Raw genomic sequence first — 21,940 nt, 5'->3', positions numbered from 1 at the left:
ATTGGAACCGGTGTCCGGGGCGGGTCCAGTTCTCCGTTCGAAGGGGGAACCGGACCGATTGGACTGTTCGGAACCGGATCGAATAATTTCTATTTTTATTTTAGATTTCTTAAACCTGAACCTAAACGTAATATTGATTCACGCGGAGCCTCTTCTTTTCCCCTCCTCTTGCACGCCCTCGGCCCTCTTTCACAGAATCATAACCGCGACTCTCGCCTGAGCTGTTTGCTGTTTTATTTGCTTAATAAGGGTAGTGTAGTATTGAACAGACCTACTGGATTGTGTGGGTTTTGTGCACCCGAGCTTGGATCCTATATTTAGTCAAGCTTTGGATCTTTTTCACTTGGCAAGTACTAAAATATTATTAACGATCGATCACGTCACGCCATGTCAACGACTTTCGGCCAAAATTAACCAAAAGACTGAATTGGCACAAATGCAAAATGTCTATGACTGAATTGGCACAATTACAATAAGTTTAGGACTTTTTTGGAAAATTTCCCACAAAATTCGAGGTGCTACAATGAGTTCTAAGTAATTCAAAAAAATTTTTAAAAAAACAAGGAAGATCAAACCCGCGAGAAGCATGGGCAGGAACTTCATTTTTAAGATAAAGTATGATATAATCTCGACGCATTTAGCTTCTAGACTAATATAGCCTATTGTCTTGGTTAGGGTAACACATTACAGCCTCAGATTTAATGATGTTTAGACTAAGGCCCATTTTTTACGCATAAGAAGCTACCTACCTGCCTAATACCTTTGGGCTGTGGCAAAAGAAATTTCATTTCACTCCCCAAGCTAGAATAATATTTTTATATATATATAGATATATATATTGCGAAGGATCACCATTTCAAAATTAGAAATCGCAAAGAAATATGCTAGAAATTTGGCTCTAAAACACAATTTATTTCATCTCTTAGCAATCCCCATATGTATTCATTTGCCTATGGCATATGTCGCAACATATGCCTGGCCTGTAACTCCGATGAGTGCGTCGAGTTTGATTAAGACTCAACACCGATTCGTGGCACGAATACGTGTGACAGAAAACTTGAAAGGTTTTTAAGAGCTCTCGAAGCACAGCAGCGACATCATTCCCGTCAATCATGATATCCCTCTGGAGCCGCCCTAGGGACGATCCGGCCCGTTAATTATCCGATTACTTGTATCCGGGCCTGCAACTTCTGGTCCGACCTGCTTAAATGTCAAAAGCCAATATTTAGGCTCAATCGACTGACTATAGAGTGTAGCATAAAGATGCGAAACAGATATCTTACGGTAAAATGAAAAATATATAACTTGCTTTAATATATGCCTTTATTTTTATTTTTATTTAGAATAACTCTATGATGGTGCCGGTTAAAAACTTCCTGACACTATAGAGTTTGGAAGGAGAAACATTGCCCAAAAAAATAATAATAATAATAACTTACCAGACAGCAAATAAGGCCTTCTCAACTTTTGGCAATAACAGAAATAACAATGACAATTTGGGTTTATTATTCGGCGATCCAGATCTGTCTCTAAATACTAGGTTTTCTTAATCAAATCCTCATCAACAGGGTAACAGATGGTAGATGACACAACTAACTAGTAACCAAGAGAACCGAGTGCAGCTGAATTTACCCGTTACGCAAGAGCAGAGACTCCGGTTCTAGTAGACTTCAACATGCCACTGCTTGTTCTTCTTGAGCTGCGACAGCTTCTCTTCCCAGCTCACGCCCCTCTCCTCTGCAACTCTCTTCAGGGTGCCCTGGATACCCGGCATCATTCCCTTCAGCCCGCAGAAGTAGATGTGAGCCCCTCCATCCAGGAGCTTGAAGATTTCGTCGCTGTAGTCCTCGATCTTGTCCTGGACATACATCTTGCCCCCATTCTTGTTCTTCTGTTCCCTGCTCAGCGCTGTGTCGTACCGGAAGTTGTCTGGGTGATCTCGGAGGTACTTGGAGAACTCATCGTCATAGAGCAGGCTGTCTGAGTTGGCCACGCCGAGAAAGAGCCAGGCAAGGCCCCCAAACTTGTACTTGGGGACAGATTCCATGAACATGCGCCGAAGGTAGCCTCGGAACGGGGCGATGCCGGTACCGGTCGCAATCATTATGTGAGTGGCGTTGGGGTCGTCTTCAGGCAAAAGCATGATCTTCCCAGAAGGACCTGCAAAAGATACAATCATAAAAGTCGAGCTCTCTTTCAGTATCAGACATGCATGATGGTTGAGCTCCTCCTAGGGAGTGGCAGTATGAAAAAGATTAACAGAAAATGGACTACCACAAGAAACCCAGGAAATTAACCTAACAAACACAAGGTAGGCATGATTCGGACTCTAAAGAAATTACGTTCAAACTATTTTTGTCTATCAAATTGGGCAAACAAAGAGTATTGTCTCAATTCAAGTACGATGTCAAACTATCTTCAAAGAGGCAATTGTAGCTAGGCTTTCAGTAAAATTCCAAAAGCACGAGCAAGATGCTGCCCATAATATGTTTCTTTGAGTAAAGTACTTCACATAAAAAAAAGGGAAGGTAATAGTTTGAGAGTGATGAAGTATATTGAGCTTCTGAAAATGCAAAACATCAATATATGTCCTCTGTCTCATACTTGTGGTCTTCCAGAGCGCATTACTGAGGATTCAACAGACATGCGTGGCTCAGTGGCGGATGGCGCCACATTCGGTCTCCCATTCTTGCAAACTAGAGTCCAAGACCAACAGCACTCATACTAAAGAAACACTTTTAACTCAGCTCATTACTTTTGCAAACAGTCACAAGTCTAATTGAATCATTCCATAGGTAACTTTAAAAAAAAAAAATTAAAACTTTTTTTTGGTTTACCATCCAAGCTCGAGCACAAATGGGAGATTGATTCTAGCACCAATCCGAAGGAACCGTTCATCAATCTGAAGGACCCAATACAATCAACTCTTAAAACACAACTCTTAGTGAGAATTCAGCATCAATTTTGGTTCCACAACTAGAGTCAGTATTGAAGCATTCGTTTGGCACTTTCGTCTTATTGATGAAGAAATGCACATATGAATTGACAACAGGTGGAAAGCCAGCATCCCAGGCTTCATTAGAGACAGAAGGTGAAAATCTAAGCATCTATGATTGTTATCTTATTATACACAAACACGCACAAAGTACGATGTCATCAGAATAATTTCTTGGAACTACCAATTCTTGGCCAATTAACAGGAAAAAGAATAACTTTCTATCATTAGACATTTAATTCAAAGAGGGCACTCGAGATGCACAAATCAGGAAAAATAATCAGCCATACCTGTGATTTGGACTTTATCTCCAGGCTTTGCATTGCAAAGAAAGTTGCTGCACACTCCGCTTTTAGAAGGATCCTCCTTCCCTTTCTCGGGATCATAATAGAGAGCTCGGCGGACACACAAGCTGGCCGTTCTACCATCGAAAGAGTCACCATACCTGGTAGATGCAATCGAGTAAAGACGAACATTGTGAGGACTCCCTGGTTTCTTTGGGTTTTCACCCTGCGATGCCACGCAATGACGATGATTACAGACTACTCAGCACTGAGTTTATTGTTTTAAATCATCAAACAAAGCACCTTTAGAAAATTTGAAGCAGCTGCTCAAGTTGAAACAAATCAAATGATGCAGATAAGCATCGCAAAAAATGAGAGAACAGTAGGTCACTTGGATTCATATACATTGCCAGAATTCAAGAAAACATCCGTTTAGTGAGATAGGGCATAAATAATTGACATACATGAAGTATCTTAATACAAGAAGTTTTCCAACACTACATTAATCCTCATCATGGGAACTTGACAAGGGAAATTAACATCTTCTTGCTTTTGCTCGAATCATAAAGTAACTCACGCCGCTCGTACACATTCAACTAATCACATCACGAACTAGAAAGCCAAAGTGGAAATGATAAGGATTACAGCTCCATAACTAGCAACTTACAGGAGGAATTACACCATAGCTCTGTCCTTCCCAGTAGGGGACGTTGCCGCCATGATCAATAACAACATGACAAACCTCACCAGGTGCTTTTGGGCCTACAAGCCTCTCAACAGAAACAATGGTTGCTGTATAAGGCTCCTTTGGCTTGAATGTATTCAATGGGGGCTCTTTGGCATCCTCGAGTTGCAATGGAGAGACAGAAACTTTTGGTGCATTTGCTTGCTGCACAGACATGCATATTGTATACCTGTATTTGGATCTTGCATTCTTGGTACTCAAGTCCAATGTCAATATGGGTGCCCATAATGTACCACAGAAACTAAGAGTATGTGGCTGCAATTCATTAGAAACTAGTTAGCTTAACAGAGTTATAAAATGCACTCACCAGGCAGATCAGAGTATGGCTACAAACTTTAGTATAGATATAAGAATCTCATAACAAAATGTTCGACTTTTTCAGTAACCAGTGGGACATAAACCAAGAAAGGCAAAAAAGAACTCACAGCCAAAACTTTAAAGCGACTCATATATACTTCATCAGATTTAGGTGTGTGTCACTATTCTTAGAAACGGAAAAGCAACAGAATGGATGCCCTATGCTGCACCTTACTCATAAATGAACCAAAGAGAATGCCATATTGCCATCTTGTAATCTATGTTTGCTGCTCAATTTGCATTTGGATCAAGTCCAGCATTGTAGACTCCATTGTTCAGTTTGGTAGTACATAGCAATTCAACTAGATTCAAAATACTATGCTGTCCAAGCACAGGAAAAGAATTCCATTCATGTTGACGACAAAATTGCTTTGAACACAATGGATAAGAGTTATGGTAGGCCTCTTCTATGTACAATCAGACAAAAGAAGATGGGTACGTGATGAAAAATTATTAACACGACTTTGAAGTATGTTTGCTTTTTCCAGTTTTTTCATTTTCAATCCTCAGTGAAAGAAAGCTTTAGGGAATGTCTTCACCAGTTACAATGACAAGAAGAGAGAAATTTCACGACAATTTTTCAAATACTTTTATCTTCAACCATAAGTGGTGCAAAAAGTATGAAATTACGCACAATATGCCTACTTAAGACATGCACCATAGACATTTTAAGAACAGTTTTTGTAAAAACTCCTATGACAAAACGAAAGGCAGGAGAACTTCTCCCCGACTATACACTACCTCCATTATCTAAAACTTTCCTTAGTTTCCTCATATCATTCCTTTATTTTGCTTTATAACCTTAATAGAACTGATATAGTCCTCCAGCTATAGATAAAATTTGTAATCTCCTCATATTCCATGATCTCTATTTGTGTATATTTTCTAATTCCTACTCTACAAATATTCTCTTTCTGCCCATCAACTTTATCACTATCATAAGATGACCACCCTTCTGCCAGTATTTCATTTCCTACCTTTTGACAAATGAATGTTCTGCTGATATTCTCTCTCAACTTTTATAGAGAAGAGTCGAAAGTTTACCAATATGGTCATCCATGACAAGTTCATCGCTTCGGGACAAACATCAGTGACTAACTCTCAACAGATTGACAGTAGCAGGAAAATATAGACGAGAAAATAACTCTGAGCATTCTTTCAAGAGATTCAATTGAAAGTAGCTCAAATCCAATCGTCACAAAACCCAATACTTCCAAAAAATGATGTCATATTTATAAGATGTATACAGCTGCTCCCTTAAGAACTTATCGAGCATTGCCTTCACAATGGAAACATACAGGTGGCAAAGGAATGTAATCCATCCATCCGCAAGGAAAAAAAGGGGAAACAAAGCGCATCACCAAACTCAGACACTTCCATCCCCATGAGAAATATCCTTCAAATAGAACCACCACATGAAATTTGTATAAGTTTCCACTTATCAGAAACACCATACATTAAATTTTTCCATTTTGGCAGCATCATCATTGTATATATTCTCAAGTTTGAAACTTTTCCATAGTGAGCAACTGACTAGTGCAACAGAATGGAGAATTTCCAACCTTCTTAGGGACGAGTTTCAAAACAAGTTGACTTTTTCCCTGATCTCGCATCATTTACAATCTAACCAAAAGCAACAAGGACCAAAAGCATAATGCATGGAATGCATTCATTTTACTGGCGGACGCAATAAAACCAGAGAGAGCTCAGACTCCTGAGAAAAAGAAAGGAACAAAAGAACAGATACCTTAAATATCGATCTTCTAATAGATAAATCGCTACCAACAGGAACAGCAACAGAAACCTGCAAAAATCACTTCACCGATCAACTCCCCACAAACCCAAAAACACAAAAAAAAAAAAAAAGGAGTTAAAGAATCAAAGAAAACGTTAAAGAAGAGAGCAAAATTATGCTAATCAGATAGAAGCCGCCATTTGGGTCATTCTAAAGTCCAGCCCCACTTTCGTTTTCAAGAACTTCCCCTTACTTTTTCTCTCAAGCCCCAAACAGCAAACCAAGACACCGATCAAGATTGACGCCACCCCACCTGAGATACAGCGGAGTGAGCCATTGGATGGACCAAGAGCAGCGAAACCGCTTGCCGTCAAGTACAATCAAAGGGCTGATTTATGCTGGGGTGCGCAAGGAACTACGAGCTGACAAAGAACATGGGGATCAGGCGAAAATCAAGAGCGAGCTCAACTCGTGTTTTAAATAAAGATTGGACAGTGATCCTTTGGAGAGAGGCAAGAGACAACTTGGGTTTTTTATTCTGGCTCCTCAAGAACCCCTCTCTGTCTCAATCGACCCTCCAATCTCTGTTTTTGAAGTCTGTACTAGCAGCCATTGGTTCAGACCATAGCCCTCTTTTATTATTGCTATCAGCTGAAAAGGTAAGGTGTAAATACCGGAACCCCCTCTCCCCTGATCCTCTGCTTTAATACCAACCAATGTCAAAGCCATGGCGTCCCAAGCTCGCCATCACTTCCCTAAAAAAATGTCAACAAGAAGGTATGAGATAAAACTCAGCAAGTTACTTCCCTAAATCACCAACTAACAAATCAAATAATATGAGTAAGCACGATAATTCGAACAAGTATCCTCATTCTAGCGACCACCCTTGGTATTCCACTAGAGATAATCTACATCCACTAATACCATAATGCGTTGTGCTACATTAAGAGCAAAACATGACCACACACCGGAGGGCGTGTCAAGTGTCAATATCATAGTTCAAATACTCAAGTCATGCAACAATGATAATGTCTCATACCACCTCCGAGACCGGTCCGGATCATACAGCAGGACCATCCGGATCACACAGCGTGGTCTTCCCATAAACTCTATGGGGTAATTTTTTTTTACGAACACACAGCTCATTACCGCGAACCTCACCTACTATGCCATTAACATTACCAATGCATGTGGTATACTGTGTCAAGCTATGTCCCACAACAACAGCTTTTACTAATGCGAAAAGGAAAGCAATCTGTATTTACATGTGTACACGTATGAAATCGACGTCCCATCATTACGAGAAGAAACGAAGGCTAATGTGAATGGGCCGAACTTCCATTGGGAATTCAGCTTTCAAACTATATAAACTGACTAGTTCAACCTCGCCTACTACCTTTTTTTTTAATCTTTAATCAAGTACCAAAACCAGAGCAACCCGGTTTAAAAAAAAAAGGCCCAAGAATTCTCGAAATTCCTCAATTGGTCACTCCTTATTGGTGCCACTTAAGATTCCAAACCACCATACCACACTCATTCTTATTCATTCTACTCCTGCGGCTCCTGTACCATAGCCACAAAACTCTTATTTTAATTCAAGTTTCACGGCAAGGCTAGTGCAAATCAACTCAGCCCCGACACCCCTAATTCCACAACCTTCAAGGGTGAATTCAACATTCCTGTCAGTCCATAATTCCCAAACTAACCTACTGTGAGATTAATGATTTTTATTAATTCAATAGAAGCCGGACTTCATTTCTTCTCCATGCTGCTGCCTTCTCACGGCCGAATAGCCAACTCGCAGCCCGCATTGCCCCTAACTCAGCACACACACAGGGTCATCAATAAACTACCACCGGTGATCCCACCAGAGCTGGTACCAACCAGCAACCCCCCCTCTAAAGCTTCAGGCCCCGTATAAAAATCGAACCATAAAACTACACCCAAAAATTATACTCAATACCCACCACTTCAAACCAATGTCGCTCAAGATCATTGTCGACTTCCAAAACCCATTTCACACACCCTCACGGTTTCGCGACTAAGGACTTCCATTGCGTTTTCCCGTAGCCTTCACCCGACATGCACACAATCGATTTATCACGCAACTTCGTACCACCTCAGTACCGACACAACTCTGCAGCTCAACCACCAAACGATCCACTGGTTTGACATACATTGGAGGAATTAGTGAGTGGGTAAGAGAAGTTACTCGCCTCAGTTCTCGCGCGAACCCGATCCTTGTGCTGCCGAGGTAGCCCGCTAGCGATCGCGTGGGGTGACAGACCAGGAGGAGGCGTCGGAACAATGGAGGAGAGGAAGCATAGGCTGGTGATATCGCCGAGGAGAATATAGTGAGGAGGAGAAGATGGGTCTTCACGTTTTTTGCTCTTAATTGCGCAAAATGGGCTAGTTATCCAAGTTGCTGCATTGGGCTCATATGCCTTGATGGTGGGCTGGATAACTGGGCCTTGTTGTTGAGAGCCCACGGTGGCTAGCAGGAATAAAGAGGCCAGCCAATCAATTGGACTGGGTATATTTCAGGCGGGCCAAAGCTCCCCCGACCCACTGTCACCTGTACATTTGGGCCGTAATTAAGTTTTTTTTTGTAGTGGGCCAGGTCCAATCTCTGGCCACTCCACTGCCGCTCATTCATCGCTTGTTGATTAATCCAGTGACTAAAACCGAATCATACGCTACTTCCTTCTACCTAAGTTAGCTGTCTAATCCATTTCATCCCATTCCTGTTTATTTCGAACTACAAAACAAAACGGGGTGTAATAAGGAGGAAGAAGGCTTTTAAATTTGAAGCTTTTTGGCTGGATTATGAGGAATGTGGAGAAATTATTAAGAGTATCTAGAATCAGCCCAGCTTGGAAGGTGCAGGTTTAACGCAGAAAATAAAAAAAATAACTGCTGAGTTGGCTAGATGGGGCAAATAGAATTTTCAAAACAGCAGTAAAAAAATTTTGTAGTTAAAAGAGGAACTTCAAAGCATAACAAACTCCCCCATGATACACTCAAACTTGCATAGAGAAAAAGAACTTACTGCAGAAATCGAGAGATTATGGCATCAGGAAGAAATGTATTGGCGATTGAGGTCAAGAATTAGCTGGCTCAAATGGGGGGATAAAAATACCATATTTTTTCATGCTACAACAATCCAAAGGAGGCAGAGGAACAGAATTTCAATGATTAAAAATGAGGAAATCTCTGGGTTAGAGATATCAAAAGTTTGAAAGAGATGACAGTAGAGTTCTTTAAAGATCTATATACTGCTGCTGGTCCTAGAAATTTTGAGCCAACCCTATAGAAATGCCCAAAAACTGTCTCGGAGGAGATGAACCAGCATTTAGAAGCAGATATTATGATGGAAGAGGTCGAGAAAGCTGTGTTTCAAATGGGTTTCACTAGAGCACCAAGGCCGGATGGTTTGAATGGACAATTTTATCATCACCATTGGGAAGACATCAAATAAGGAATTTTTGAAGAGGTACGAGCTTTTTTTAGTTCTGGTGTTCTAAATCCTAAATTGAATCGAACTCATATCACTTTGGTACCAAAAGTTCAAAATCCAGAAAGGTTGGACCAATTCAGACCCATTAGCCTATGTAATTTCTCTTATAAAATCATGTCCAAAGTCTTGGCAAACAGATTAAAACCTTAGCTACCAAAAATTGTAGCTAGAGAGCAAAATGCCTTTGTTGGGGGTAGGCAAATCCAAGATAATATACTGATTGTACAGGAAGTGTTGCATCAATTAAGAATCAGAAAGAGAAGGGAAAAGTTTTAGACTGTTTTAAAACTAGATATGAAAAAGGCATATGATAGAGTTGAATGGGACTCTGTAGAAGCATGTTTGATAAAAATGGGTTTCATCGAGTGGTGGGTACAAAGAGTAATGGAATGTGTTACCTCTGTCTCCTTTAGTGTGAAGTTTAATGGCAAACCACTACCTTATTTTCAGCCTACAAGAGGTATTCGACAAGGTGATCCCTTATCCCCATATTTGTTTATCCTGATGGCTAATACACTCTCGTCCTTGATGAGAAAGGCAATCCAAGAAAGGACTTTAGTGGGAATCAAGCTTTAACAAATCTTATCCAACCTTGTCACATCTCCTGTTTGCCAATGACTCAATTTTCTTTCTAGATGGGAGAGTGAGAGAATGCTAGAACTTAGCAATGATATTGAATGAATATTGTTTGGCTTTGGGGTAGGAAATTAATCGTAACAAGTCCAGTATCTCTTTTTGCTCATGCTGCCCACAGTTATTGAGAAGCAATATGGCAGCAGAATTTCGAGTCCCAGAAATTGAAAAAATTGGGAAGTATTTAGGGATACCTTCGGATTGGGGAGCTTCAAAAAGGAAATATTTTCATGGATTTTGGCTAAAGTGAACAGAAAGCTAGAGGGATGGAAGGAAAACTTAATCTCAAAGGCTGGAAAAGACGTGCTGATTAAAGCTGTGGTACAAGCAATCCCCCAATATGCCATGTCTATATTTAAAATCCAAAAGTCAATGTGCCAATCCATAGAAAAGAGAACAGCAGCTTTTTGGTGGAAAAATGGAGAATCATGTAAGGGATTTCACTGGAAAAGGTGGGAGGTGCTCAAAACAAGGAAAGATGAAGGGGGGCTAGGATTCAAAGATTTGATGACGTTTAACAAGGCTATATTGTGCAAACAGGCATGGATAATATCTCAAGATGAGTCAGCCTTATGCAGTCAAGTATTAAAAGGAATTTACTTTCCTTCGTCCCCATTTTGGAATGCAAGGAGGGGCTCTCGTCCCTCATGGGGGTGGCAAAGTTTGATGATGGGAAGGGACAATATTGCTGAATCAGTGATATGGACTGTAGGTACTGGGAAAGACATTAATATCAGGGAAGACAGATGGCTGAAGAAAGGGATTATAGGGGGACCAGCAAATTGGAATGACCCCAAAACAGTGGCTGAACTAATTGTTCCAAGAGACTGTGCTGGGATGCTCAAAAACTTAGTGGACTTTTCGATGAACAAACAGTCAAAGAAGTCCTAGCTATGCCACTCAATCCTTCGACCAAACAGGACAAATTGAGATGGACAAAGTCGAAAGTCAGGGAACTATACGGTTAAAAGTGCCTACAATTTCATCCGAGAAAGGGATAAACTACAATAGAACACACATGCATTGTTATCTTTCCAGCCGTCTAGAAAACTCTGGCTTCAGATTTGGGGTATGAAAATGCCCCCCAAAATAAAAACCTTTATCTGGAGTTTATGTCAAAATGCAATTCCCACTATGGAGAATCTTTACAAGAGGAGAATCTTAGCATCGCCAGCTTGCCTTTTCTGTAAGCAAGAAACAGAGACAATTGAGCACCTATTTTTACTCTGCGCTTGGACAGAAGCTGTTTGGAAAGATCCTAAAGTCAATGTACAGTTCTCGCGTCAAAATATAACACGATTTGAGGCTTGGTTACAATATCTTGTGCTACAGAATGAGAATTCACCCACCTTTGAAGATATTGCGTCCCTGCAGTGGTTTTTGTGGAAAGCAAGAAATTAATTTGTCTTCAGAAGGAAACCACCAGATCCGAAGTCCCTAATTGATGCAGCTAAGGTATTACACGGAAATTTTAGCAAGTGCAACTCACAAAGATCGAATCTTTATACTGAAAAAGCTCAATCAACTGAGGTATGGGTCTCACCGAAGCCATGAACCTTCAAGATCAACGTCGACGGAGCTTTCTGTGAAGAGGCGACCGAAGGGGTGATCTCGGGTGTTCTTCGAGACGAAACGGGATCGCTGCTGGATGGTTTCGCTGTCAAAGTCCCTTCTTCGTCGGCGATCCAAACGGAGGTGATGGCTCTAGTTGAAGCTGAAGAGATACGACTCGAGGAGAGAGAGTATTATTAACATTAAGTTAGACCGCGCAGAAGTGGTAGATTTTGAACCACTGATTGCTAAAGCCCAAGAACGAATGGCCCATTACAAGTGCTTATCTCTGGCCCATCGTTTGAGATCCGCAAACAAAGTAGCAGATTGGCTCGCAAAAGCCCATCTGTCCAATGATCGTCCTTTCTCGTGGATAGCTAGGCCACCCCAACCTTTATGGGACCTTTTATATTTGGAAGCCCCTTTAACAGGTGTAGTGTTTACGAACTCTTTGGGTAATCAATAAAAAGCTAGTAGTTTTTCGACCGAAAAAAAAAAAAAAAAAAAAAGTCTGTTCTTCCTTCAGGTCCAAGAACATTTGTCTGATTTTTTACATTGCTCCTATTCACTATATAAGTACATAGAATTGCATTAATGAGCACCTTCATATTTTTTTCACAGATCGAATAAAGAAGAATACTCAACCATTTCCTTATGCAAAATGCATATTCGATAATAAAAAAAAAAAAATTTTTTTTTATATTTTTTTTTAAAAAAAATCTGAGGCACATATTATAACCTTTTATGCTGCGCTTTCGATCGACACAAACGGATTTGGCAAGAGCATCAAAAACCCATTCGACTTTCTACTTCATGACCAATTTACATACTTCGTTTTCCTAAAATGCTGATTTGCATCCTCACTTTCAGCAAACAAATGCAAAAAATGATCGCAGATGTTGCATCTACTTACAATTTTGTCACATTTCTTCCTTGATAATAAGAACAGCTTCCCATATTTTGTGTCTAAACTTCACCTTGACTAAAATAAAGTAACAAAAACCAAAACCCATCAATTTTGTCTTAATGACATCGTCCCTATGATCTATGTAATGGGGTGACTTATCATCCCTCCAAACAAAATCTAGCCAATTTAAAAAACCTATATAAGACAAAGTTAGTTAGGCCCTTACTTTGTTGAGTCGGGGCGGCTATTGGTAGTGGGTTTTGACGTGATAGGTTAAATTTTTTTTTTTCAAAGTAACATATTCGTGCAGCACAATGACAAATTCTTACACAGAAAACTGGAATTCTCAATTATAAACCTTTTGGAATCTATGCAATTGGTTGGGATGTTTTGGGATTTCCCAACTCATCCGTAGATCGCCATTTTGAATTTCATGTGCAAACTACTCTGGTCAAGTCCATCGGTACATGCCAAAAGTCTGGATTTAATTAGTTCATCGGGTGTATAGAGTGCTCGATAAGCCTTAAGGTTACCGAAACCTCCATAAAAAAAAAGAAAGAGAGAGAGAGATCCCTATTTTATATTGTTGCGGAATTGAAAATAAACAAGTGCATGGCGTTGTAACCCATCGGTAAAAGCTGCCTATTTCTCACGAAAGGACTAGCCCGAACACATCATTAACAAATCTCTAATTAGCTCATGACTTGGGCATTTGCTATCCGATGTGAGGAAAGTTCATGACTTTGGGCATGTCCACCCTCTTGAGAACGTTTAGAAACGGCAGTTGCACGGATCCATCTTCTCCATCCTTTTACTAATAGAAAAAAAATTACAAATAAAGGGTTAACATATTTAACGCCGGAACAAATTGTAGAAGAATTGAGTTGGCAAATGCTGACTCAAACAGTGGCAATGAGTGTGTTTCGAGGATGTCGGAACTCCCATAAGACAACTTCGTTAATTTCGTGGACAAAGCATGAAGTCTCGACTTTCGGACATACGAATTTAGAAATTTCCGAACACAAAGAAATCGAGACGTTTTTTTTTTTTATCTTTAAATTAGACTTTACGACCCACCAATCTTTCAACCCTTTGGCAGATAGTTCCTGGAACAACTGGAGGAATCAATTTGACCTAATTCACATAAAATAACGTCGGATCATGTACAATCCTTTGGCACATTAATCTTCATTTGTCCCGACTCCTAACTACCCAAATGACAGAATATTCGTTCCTTTGGTTTTAGTCTAGAGTTTGTTCTTTTCTATCGGCTAGTTCAATCTTAATCTTTTTGCCAATCAAATTATTCGAATTGACGATCGAAAAATGAGTGCTCTCTTTGTAACAAGAAAGGCTATTCCACATCAATTTGGTAACAAAGCCTTAAGAAATCAATTGATCAATTCACATAAAATACGATCAACAATCCTTGCACATAATCTTCATTCCCCAACACCCAAAGAATATTCGTTCTTTGGTTTTAGTCTAGAGTTTGTTCTTTTCTATCAGCTAGCTCAATCTTAATCTTTTTGCCAATCAAATTATTCGAATTGGCGATCGAAAAATAAGTGCTCTCTTTGTAACAAGAAGGGCTGTTCCACATCAATTTGGTGACAAAGCCTTATTCCGCAACGGTCCTATGGATGCGAGACGAGTCTCGAACAAGAGCTAAAGTTTCGAGATGTTAAGGCCTCGAGACCCTCGTATAATCTAGCGAAAATTGCTCGATAGGCACTCTCTTTCTCAAATATTGGCTTCAATTTTTATGAAATCCGGTATGTCAAGATCTACCAAAATGAGGGTGGTAGAGATAGCTGTTGTCTTTATTTCAAAACCACAGTTTTCAATTTTTCCAATTTTGTTCTAGTCTCGATTTTCGACTTCCTTTCCTTTCGTAGCACCTTTCCCCTTATTCTTCTCTCGGACTCCGATTCGGACGGAAGGGAAGGTGCTACACCACCATTTAGAAAGGTTGCAATCTAGATTACCTTTTTGAGTTGTAAAGGTGATTAAACTAAAGTTGAGTAAGAGGGAGGTTATTTCTTTAGATTAAAGAATGAATGGTGATCTTTTATCAACCTTTTTTTACAAAGTTGGTAGTATCTTTCGCAATCATCTACTTAGGCCTCTCTTTAGGAGCCAACTTTCAAGGAAAGTCTATTTGAGAGGATATTTTTGATAAATTTTGAAAATCCTTTGTCCTACTTGGAAAAAAAGATCTTCTGGATATCATTCTCATCGATCTCGAGCCATAACGTGACACTAGGACGTTCTTCTCAATGGAACCACTGTCTCGGGTGCATATGAGCCTTCTATTGGGGGAGGGGGGGGAAGGTATCACCTGGCAAAGCATTTGGTAGGGATTGAGCTTTTGGCATTCGCCCTTGTAGTTCCTCCAAACCGTCGAACAATCATGTTTCATCGTCATAGTCGAATTTTACTTGTTGAAGGAGTTGAAGGAGCGGAGTTGGCGCGTACACGTCGTGCTAGTGGAACTCACCAATAGAGTTGCCATTGCTTCGGGCTTGAATTGGAACGATTGGACACAATCATACTATTGCGATATTTAAAATGTAACTAAATCGTTCTAAGGAGAGAGAGAGAGAGAGAGAAAAAATGTGGCACCATTCGTTTCAGGCATGAGTCAGTCCATTAGGACCCATGGGCCTTGAACGGGCCCAAAAGTGCCGGGCTCTGTCGTGATTGGGCCGGTACAGCCCGGCCCAGTTCAATTCATTCCATTTGATTTTGAGATTTTTGTCATCAAAGTCGAAAAAGAATGAGGTCTCCGGCCCAACAGGCGCAACCCGGAAAGAAGGTCCAATCGAAGCCCAAAGAGAGAACCAGCAGGGAGATGCATCGGCCATCCTCAGCCCTCGATCCTGGGACCCACGAGATCCAAAGGTCGAGATCCGGCTACACACATGCGTGCGCTCCACACGATGTTGCTCACCCACAGCGAGAGATTATCGGGTCGATTCCGTTGTCAGGACTTGGTGGTTTCGATTGCAACGGTCGTTGCGTGGTGGTGGTGGTGCTCTTCCGCCACAGTACGGACATGGCCTCGCTCTCGCTCTCGCTCTCCAGTGCACCGCCATGTCTTCGCTTCACTACTTCTTCACCTCTTCGTCAGGTACTTCTTCGTCTCGTCCTATGTTGACCTGCGCATGTCGTGGTTCAATGTCGGTTCTGCGATTCGTGTGTTTTAAGCCTTTTTTTTTTCGGGGGGGGTGGGGGAGGATGATTCAATGTGATGGAGGAAATGAAGCGGAGCGGAGGAGAATATAATCGGTTCGAGTTGGAGGATTGGGTTTTCTTGATACATGACGTGATGACTGATAGGTTTCCACTTGGGTTCCCGATTGAACTGTGCAATGCGAAGCTACTTCGTAGCTGGAGGACCCTTTTGTTTGATTTCTGGTCAATACGCTTTGATGTCTCACTGGGGCTTGCGTGTCTGTCGCAGACTCAACCACTTAGAAATGCACGCGGCTGGTGTTTCGGTATGGGGAAGTTCAAGCCGTGCTGCAGAAGGAGGTAGAACCTGTCATTTTGCGGGTTCCTGGGGGTCGTGTTTTCTGTTGTTTCAGCGATGCTGTTGCATGACAATGAACGAGCTTGTATATGAGATGCGGGTTCTTTTCGTGGTTTCATTAACTGGATGCATTTTGGTTTACAATATATCTGTGTTTACAATAGCTCTGTCTCTATCTCTCTCTGTGGTTTGCCCAATTGTGTAAGAGTATAGGAACCTACAATTAGTCCAGATTTCTCTTTGCTCATTTGCTTTTCTCTATAAATGGGTCATATTCAAAACTCTGAAAGTTATGCGAAGTAATATGGTGTTTGCTTGGACAACTAATGTAATATAATGATGCATGTTCCCCCACATTGTTAAGGAGCTCTTGTAGCTCTCTGTTTCTCATCTTTGTTGGCCATCTGACCCATTGTAAGGCTTCTGACCCCGAGCAAAGCACATGCGAATCTGTTATTCAATTGGGCCCTTTTTTTGTGCTTCTGTATAAATCCTTCCAAAGTTCTCAGATGGTGGTTTTAACAGAATTGCGCCAAAAAGGTATCGATGATAATTGGATGAAATGGTTTCTTTGACCTTAATCTTCTCTCTATCCAACTTGAACTCATAATTCTAAATTAGCTGTTTAGGATTTTCCTTTAGGGTATTACTTATTCACTATATGAGACTGCAATGTTGGACGAGCAGTATTCTACCGTCTTTTTTTCAGAATTTATCTTTGGCCAAATGTCTTTTACAGCTTTCGTAGAGTGTATTACCAACTCATATTTTTGGTCTCTAGGTCGCATGTGTTTAAACGCTGTGGGAATATATGCACTATGCTGTTTCTCATCAACTTTTTATGTCAGTGAAGAATAACAATAGAGTGGCACATTTGGGTCTAATAATACAGGAGAAATTTGATCTGTGCAGTCAGTCAAGATGCGGAAGAAGCTTTCAAAAAGACGGTAGAAATTGACAGGTTGATAGATCTTCTGAGGGATGCAAATTTACACGGGAGGTAAGTGGATGATGCTTTGCTTTTCTCCCCTAATGAGTAGGATCAAGTGAGAACTTTTCATATGAGAGTGGGAGAGAGATGATATCCATACGACTGGTCAATAATTTAAATTGCGAATATATTTTCCTCCTGATTTTGCCTTTTTAATCTTCATGCAGCTTCAGAAAACTGTTGTGGAGAACATCCTGGCCTTCAATGAGGGCTTCTGGATTAGACTTGCTGCAAGAACTGATACCTGCAAGTCAGAAGATGATAAAGCATGGTTCTTGTACTTGTTTGAACTGCTGTGTTAATCCTTTCCTTTGCTAAATCAGTCCTTAGTACTTGTTGAGAAATGGTTTAACATCATTTCATTTCTATGCAGAAAGATTACGAGGAATTGGCTCTATCTGTTATGAGCATAGTGGACCACCTAGTTCATAAAACTAATGTATCTTTCTCCCCTACATCTACATGCGCAAGCACATTTGGATAATTCACCTTTAACACCCTGGGTTGTACATCAAGGGTCTTTATTTTATTATTGCGCCTTATCTTTGTTGCTTTCTTCTGCAGGAAAAGATAGAATCTTCGACTGAGGTTCTCAAGGAAATTTTAAAGCCTGTTGTTGATGAAAAGGAAGAGATTTCCTGGCCTCCCAGAGACCCCGAGGCTCTTAAAGCAATGGAGGAAGTATGTGTTTCTAATATCTACTAAGTTGTTGCTTTTCTGTGGCAATTTAGTGCACTCAAATGATCTATACTACAATTATGACTAACCGTTCCATGCACTCAGCAACAGCTGAGCCATATCCCACTGAATGGAGTCAGCTCATTGTTCTACATACAATGAGGATGAATTTGATTGTTTCTATTGTTCACCAGTCCATGCATGATTTATTTAGGATCTGTTAGGGGCTTCTATTTTAACTTCTGAGGAATTTTGTGGAACCCACACTTTAATTATACTTGAAATACTGAAGAACTTTCAGATATGCAAATATTGAAATATAGAATTGTCTATAGTCTTTCATAACATTACCATATTTTGGAGGGTTCACAGGGAAAAGTTAGAAGTAGCTGAAAAATGGCCACCAAACATGGCCTTTGCTTTGCCTTCTATTTTTCATCAATCTCGACCCCATATGGGTAGATTTCTTATTGGTCATGCATAAATAAAAAAAAAAATGAGAGTTAGAGAATTTAAAACTGGTCATGCTTTGTTGCTTCTCTTCCCATAAAGATATTTTATTCTTTTGAAGATGCAATTGTTTTCCCGGAGCTTCATTGTCATTTCATCCTATCTCATACTTGCACTCATTAGACACTTAGTGGTTTATATTGTGATCGAATGTATTGAGCAGAGTAGATTTTTCCTAGGAAGTAATGCAAATGGAGCAAGAAGGTCAACTAGATGAAGGATTCCTCTCTGAAGTTAATGCACAGTTAAGACAAGTAAGTCTCTTTGCTACTTCTGTGGACACCTGCCTGAACATATTTCGGTTATAATTGTTCTTCCTGATTATGATCTTTCTTTTTTCCGACTCAACTAAGTGCTAGTTCTTCTCCTTATCATCATCCTTCTTTTTGTGGTCGATATTGATTTCTTCATTTCATGATGGCAACTCCACTCAAAATGTGAGGTAGAGTAAGAAAATATGCTTTTATATATTATCTAGGGTTGACATTTAAATTTCATCACTTCACTGCTTATGCTGATAAAATTTCTCAAAGAGCTGAGTGGTTTTTTAATCACAATGAAGATTCTTATTTGATAATACCATCTCTGTCTGTTTCCTTTGCGAGCAAAACTGTATGTTAATGCCAATATCTGTTCTACGAGTTTCTTGCATATTAGTAGGCTTTTTCATATCTATACCATGTGCAGGCAAAAGAAGATGGAGACAAGCCCGGGCTTGTGGCTATGCTACAGAAAGTCCTGCAGCTTTATGCTCCTAGAGTTCTCTCCAAGCGCAGTTATGCCAAGAGAGGTGAATAACAGTGAGCAAATTATTTGATGATTGTTACATAAACATCAAAGGAAGTTATCTGAAAGGTTACAACATCAACTGCTATTGGGTTGTTGTCTCTCAACTAGATCTATATTTACAATCAAAGTAAAAAAATCATAGAGGTCGATTTTTTGATCTATGATTTTTTGAGGAAAAGTTAATGTTTCAATTATTGAGGCAATTTAGATATGAGTTCATTGTGTTTAATTTCTCAGTTAATGCGTTATGGCTGCAAGCTCTCGAGTTTAATTAGTTGGGGAGACTGGGAATCTTGGACATATGGTTCTCCCTGCCCCTTCAGAATCTTTTTCAAATTTCACTGACATGCTGTAAAGAGGCATTGGGATATGAATGAATTGCAGGAAATGAAGTGTTGAAAGCAGAGAAGTTTTTGGAGGTCCTTATAAAAGGTGATTATCACATGGATTTAGTTATGCACGGTGCTTTCATACATGAATTTGTCTGTCTTAATAAAAGTGTTAGCTTAGTAACTTTTTCAGTTCTTATATGGTTGCGTTTTAGCTGTGGCTGCGTTAGAAGATATGTTTAAAGTCATGCACAATGAGATCAATTGTAGGCATGGAAAAGGTTAGCCAATTATTTATGCCACCATTTTCATAGTATATGTGAGTTTTTTTTTTTTTGGGGGGGGGGGGGGGGTGGGCAAATCCCATTGCTGACTTTGGACTTTTAGTCTGTCCTTCTTTCTTTTATCAAAAGTCCGTGAGAAGCTAGAAGGAGAACCCAATCTATCTTTTTTTGGCTTTTAAGGGAAATACAAAGGAACAAATTTTCAATCAATATTTGTATCTCATTTTCATCTTCACCTTTGATAAGTTTTCAGTGCAAATCATGAGGAAAAGTTATATGTATGATTATTTGATGAAAAATTGTCAATATTGGATATTATGAAGTCCCGGCTTAAGTGAAAAATAACAGCTAAAGCAAGAAAGTTATTGCCAGAAGGCAGAGCTGCTTCATACTGGTCGCAAGCCTGGTTTGAGTCTGACGATCGTCCTTCTTCTCTTCTGGCCATAAAAAGAGGTCATGCCAGGTTGGGTATACATTTTAAGCTAGCTAACAAATTGTTCAAGTTGATTTGTTGATGAAAAGGCTGTCCTTATCTCGTGGTTATAATAAGGTATTAGATGCAGTAGTTTCATTATCTGAAGGGCACACGATTTTCTTACTTTTTCTAGGGACAGATGGTGTATACTGGGCCAAGCCTGATTGGTTAATAAGATTTATGGGCTTTTTATGAGGTGATTGTGGGAAAATTGATTTTGTCATACGTCGAAAGCCAAGTGACAACCTATATAAGTTGACTTCAAAATTTTGGTTGGATGATGGTGAATATTTTGCCTCTTGGCTTTGTGAGAATTTTATAGCTGGCCTCTGATACAAGCAGCTCTTAATTTAGAGAAATCTTGTGAAGCACACTGTTGCAGTATTTGCTGTCTGGTGTTCTTCATCTACATGTGTTTTGGGTCAATGAGCTGATGATTTTTTCTTTCCATTTGTTTTGGCGCCTCAATCATCGATGGGTCTTGGCAACAGCTCCAGAGGAAGAATGGAATAAGCTATTGCTCGATGGCATGACATTTGGGAAAGGCGATGTTTCGCCAGAAGATTTATACGCAGTCATAAAGAAGCGAATAGAGCGAACTTTGATCCGAACAGTAAGTCCCTTTGTTGATCTTGCCAGCCACATTTAGACGAGTCCTTTTTGTGTCACTTCTGTAGCTCTTTCGTGTCTCTGAAATTCCATTTCCACTTTATTAGGAAGGAGGTTCTTACCAGCAGAGGGTCCTCACAGAGTATCTAAAAGGTATCCAATCAAGAGCAGAGGAGGTCGTACAAATATTACAAGGAAAACCTGAGTAGTGCGTATGGGCAGTGTTGATAGGTTTCTTGGCCGGTTCATCATCCGCACATGAGCATAGCGAGTCTTTGGTCACAACACTAGAAAGAAGAAGACAACAATTCAGAGCTCTTCAGATTTTTATGTTTAAATCCATTCGATGTTCCATTCACGCTTGAAAATCTGTGCAGAGCAGCTTGATTCATTCTGGATGAGAAAGGTGTGCCTTACAGTTGCTCTTAGTGTAGATTTAGCTTCATTGTTTATTCACATATGTTTGTGAAATGTATGGAGCGGTTTCATGAAAAGCTTCGGGCGAGTGAAAACTTATGATGCAGGCAACCTCTGCGTGGTTCGTTGGGTTCTGTGAAACTTTTTAATGAGGCAGAACCATCACATATTGCATAGCAGTGTTGAGTTTCAAATGCTACATATGTTCTCAAATAGGAAAAAAAAAAAATCGTTTCATGCAGGTCCTAAGAGCGAGTAGAGAGGGAGCGAATTAGAGAGCTTGTTTAGCCAAATGCGGTCCTCGTACCTTCCTTGCAAGAATCACGGTTCCAGATTACTAATTCGAAGACCTGATTATAAATTCCACTAGAGCTTGGCAATAATGAGTGAAAATTTGCCCAGATAAGTTATGCTTACCGTCTCTCCGTAGAGCCGTACATGAGATATTTTCCAATTGAACACTTTTCATTTTGGATTGTTATCAAAGGAGGAGATTCTTCTTCTTCTTTTTTATCAAACATCTGTGAATGCAATCGTATACTTGTAATAAGAACAATAGATTTTTCAAGTTTGAATTCTCAAAATTCAAAGCGGCGGAT

At 40.0% G+C, this 21,940-nt stretch overlaps 3 protein-coding genes and 1 long non-coding RNA gene across 8 annotated transcripts in view; 2 read left to right on the top strand and 2 right to left on the bottom strand.

Annotated features, from left to right (window-relative positions):
* Window positions 1-1,479: 1,479 nt before the first annotated feature.
* Window positions 1,480-21,940, bottom strand: part of LOC115732433 (ferredoxin--NADP reductase, root isozyme, chloroplastic) — a 27,517-nt gene continuing 7,056 nt past the window's right edge. For 2 of the 4 annotated variants that reach the window (XM_048285115.1, XM_048285117.1), the window contains 3 exons: window positions 3,947-4,279; window positions 3,286-3,505; window positions 1,480-2,160 (listed from right to left, as the gene is read on the bottom strand). In XM_048285115.1, the coding sequence (XP_048141072.1) occupies window positions 1,661-2,160; window positions 3,286-3,505; window positions 3,947-4,279 (1,053 nt within the window). In that variant the 3' untranslated portion in view covers window positions 1,480-1,660. Of the gene's footprint in view, window positions 2,161-3,285; window positions 3,506-3,946; window positions 4,280-5,660; window positions 5,684-6,128; window positions 6,186-6,429; window positions 6,689-21,940 lie in introns of those variants that run through there. The other 2 variants (XM_048285116.1, XM_048285118.1) reach the window with 2 other exon arrangements.
* On the bottom strand, window positions 11,337-12,030 carry LOC115730592. The gene is made up of 2 exons (XR_004014157.2): window positions 11,616-12,030; window positions 11,337-11,524 (listed from the first exon to the last, which is right to left on the bottom strand). It is a non-coding gene; the product is annotated as an uncharacterized LOC115730592 (long non-coding RNA).
* The window catches only part of LOC115728263, a 22,862-nt gene continuing 16,671 nt past the window's right edge, over window positions 15,750-21,940 (top strand). For both annotated transcript variants that reach the window (XM_048285132.1, XM_048285131.1), the window contains exons 1-2: window positions 15,750-15,857; window positions 16,191-16,261. In XM_048285132.1, the coding sequence (XP_048141089.1) occupies window positions 16,207-16,261 (55 nt within the window). In that variant the 5' untranslated portion in view covers window positions 15,750-15,857; window positions 16,191-16,206. The remainder of the gene's footprint in view (window positions 15,858-16,190; window positions 16,262-21,940) is intronic.
* LOC115730590 lies at window positions 16,333-21,255 on the top strand. Its single transcript, XM_048284952.1, has 9 exons — window positions 16,333-16,446; window positions 17,418-17,516; window positions 17,624-17,689; window positions 17,815-17,931; window positions 18,618-18,692; window positions 19,126-19,228; window positions 19,612-19,659; window positions 20,807-20,928; window positions 21,032-21,255. Exons 1-9 carry the CDS (start codon window positions 16,333-16,335, stop codon window positions 21,131-21,133), a joined length of 846 nt encoding a protein of 281 aa, XP_048140909.1. The 3' UTR covers window positions 21,134-21,255.

The sequence above is a fragment of the Rhodamnia argentea genome, chromosome 9, assembly GCF_020921035.1.
Source record: "Rhodamnia argentea isolate NSW1041297 chromosome 9, ASM2092103v1, whole genome shotgun sequence".
In the NCBI taxonomy this organism is placed as follows: domain Eukaryota; kingdom Viridiplantae; phylum Streptophyta; class Magnoliopsida; order Myrtales; family Myrtaceae; genus Rhodamnia; species Rhodamnia argentea.
The sequence above is the reverse complement of the archived record's forward strand: the minus strand, read 5'-3'. Positions and strand labels throughout refer to the sequence as shown.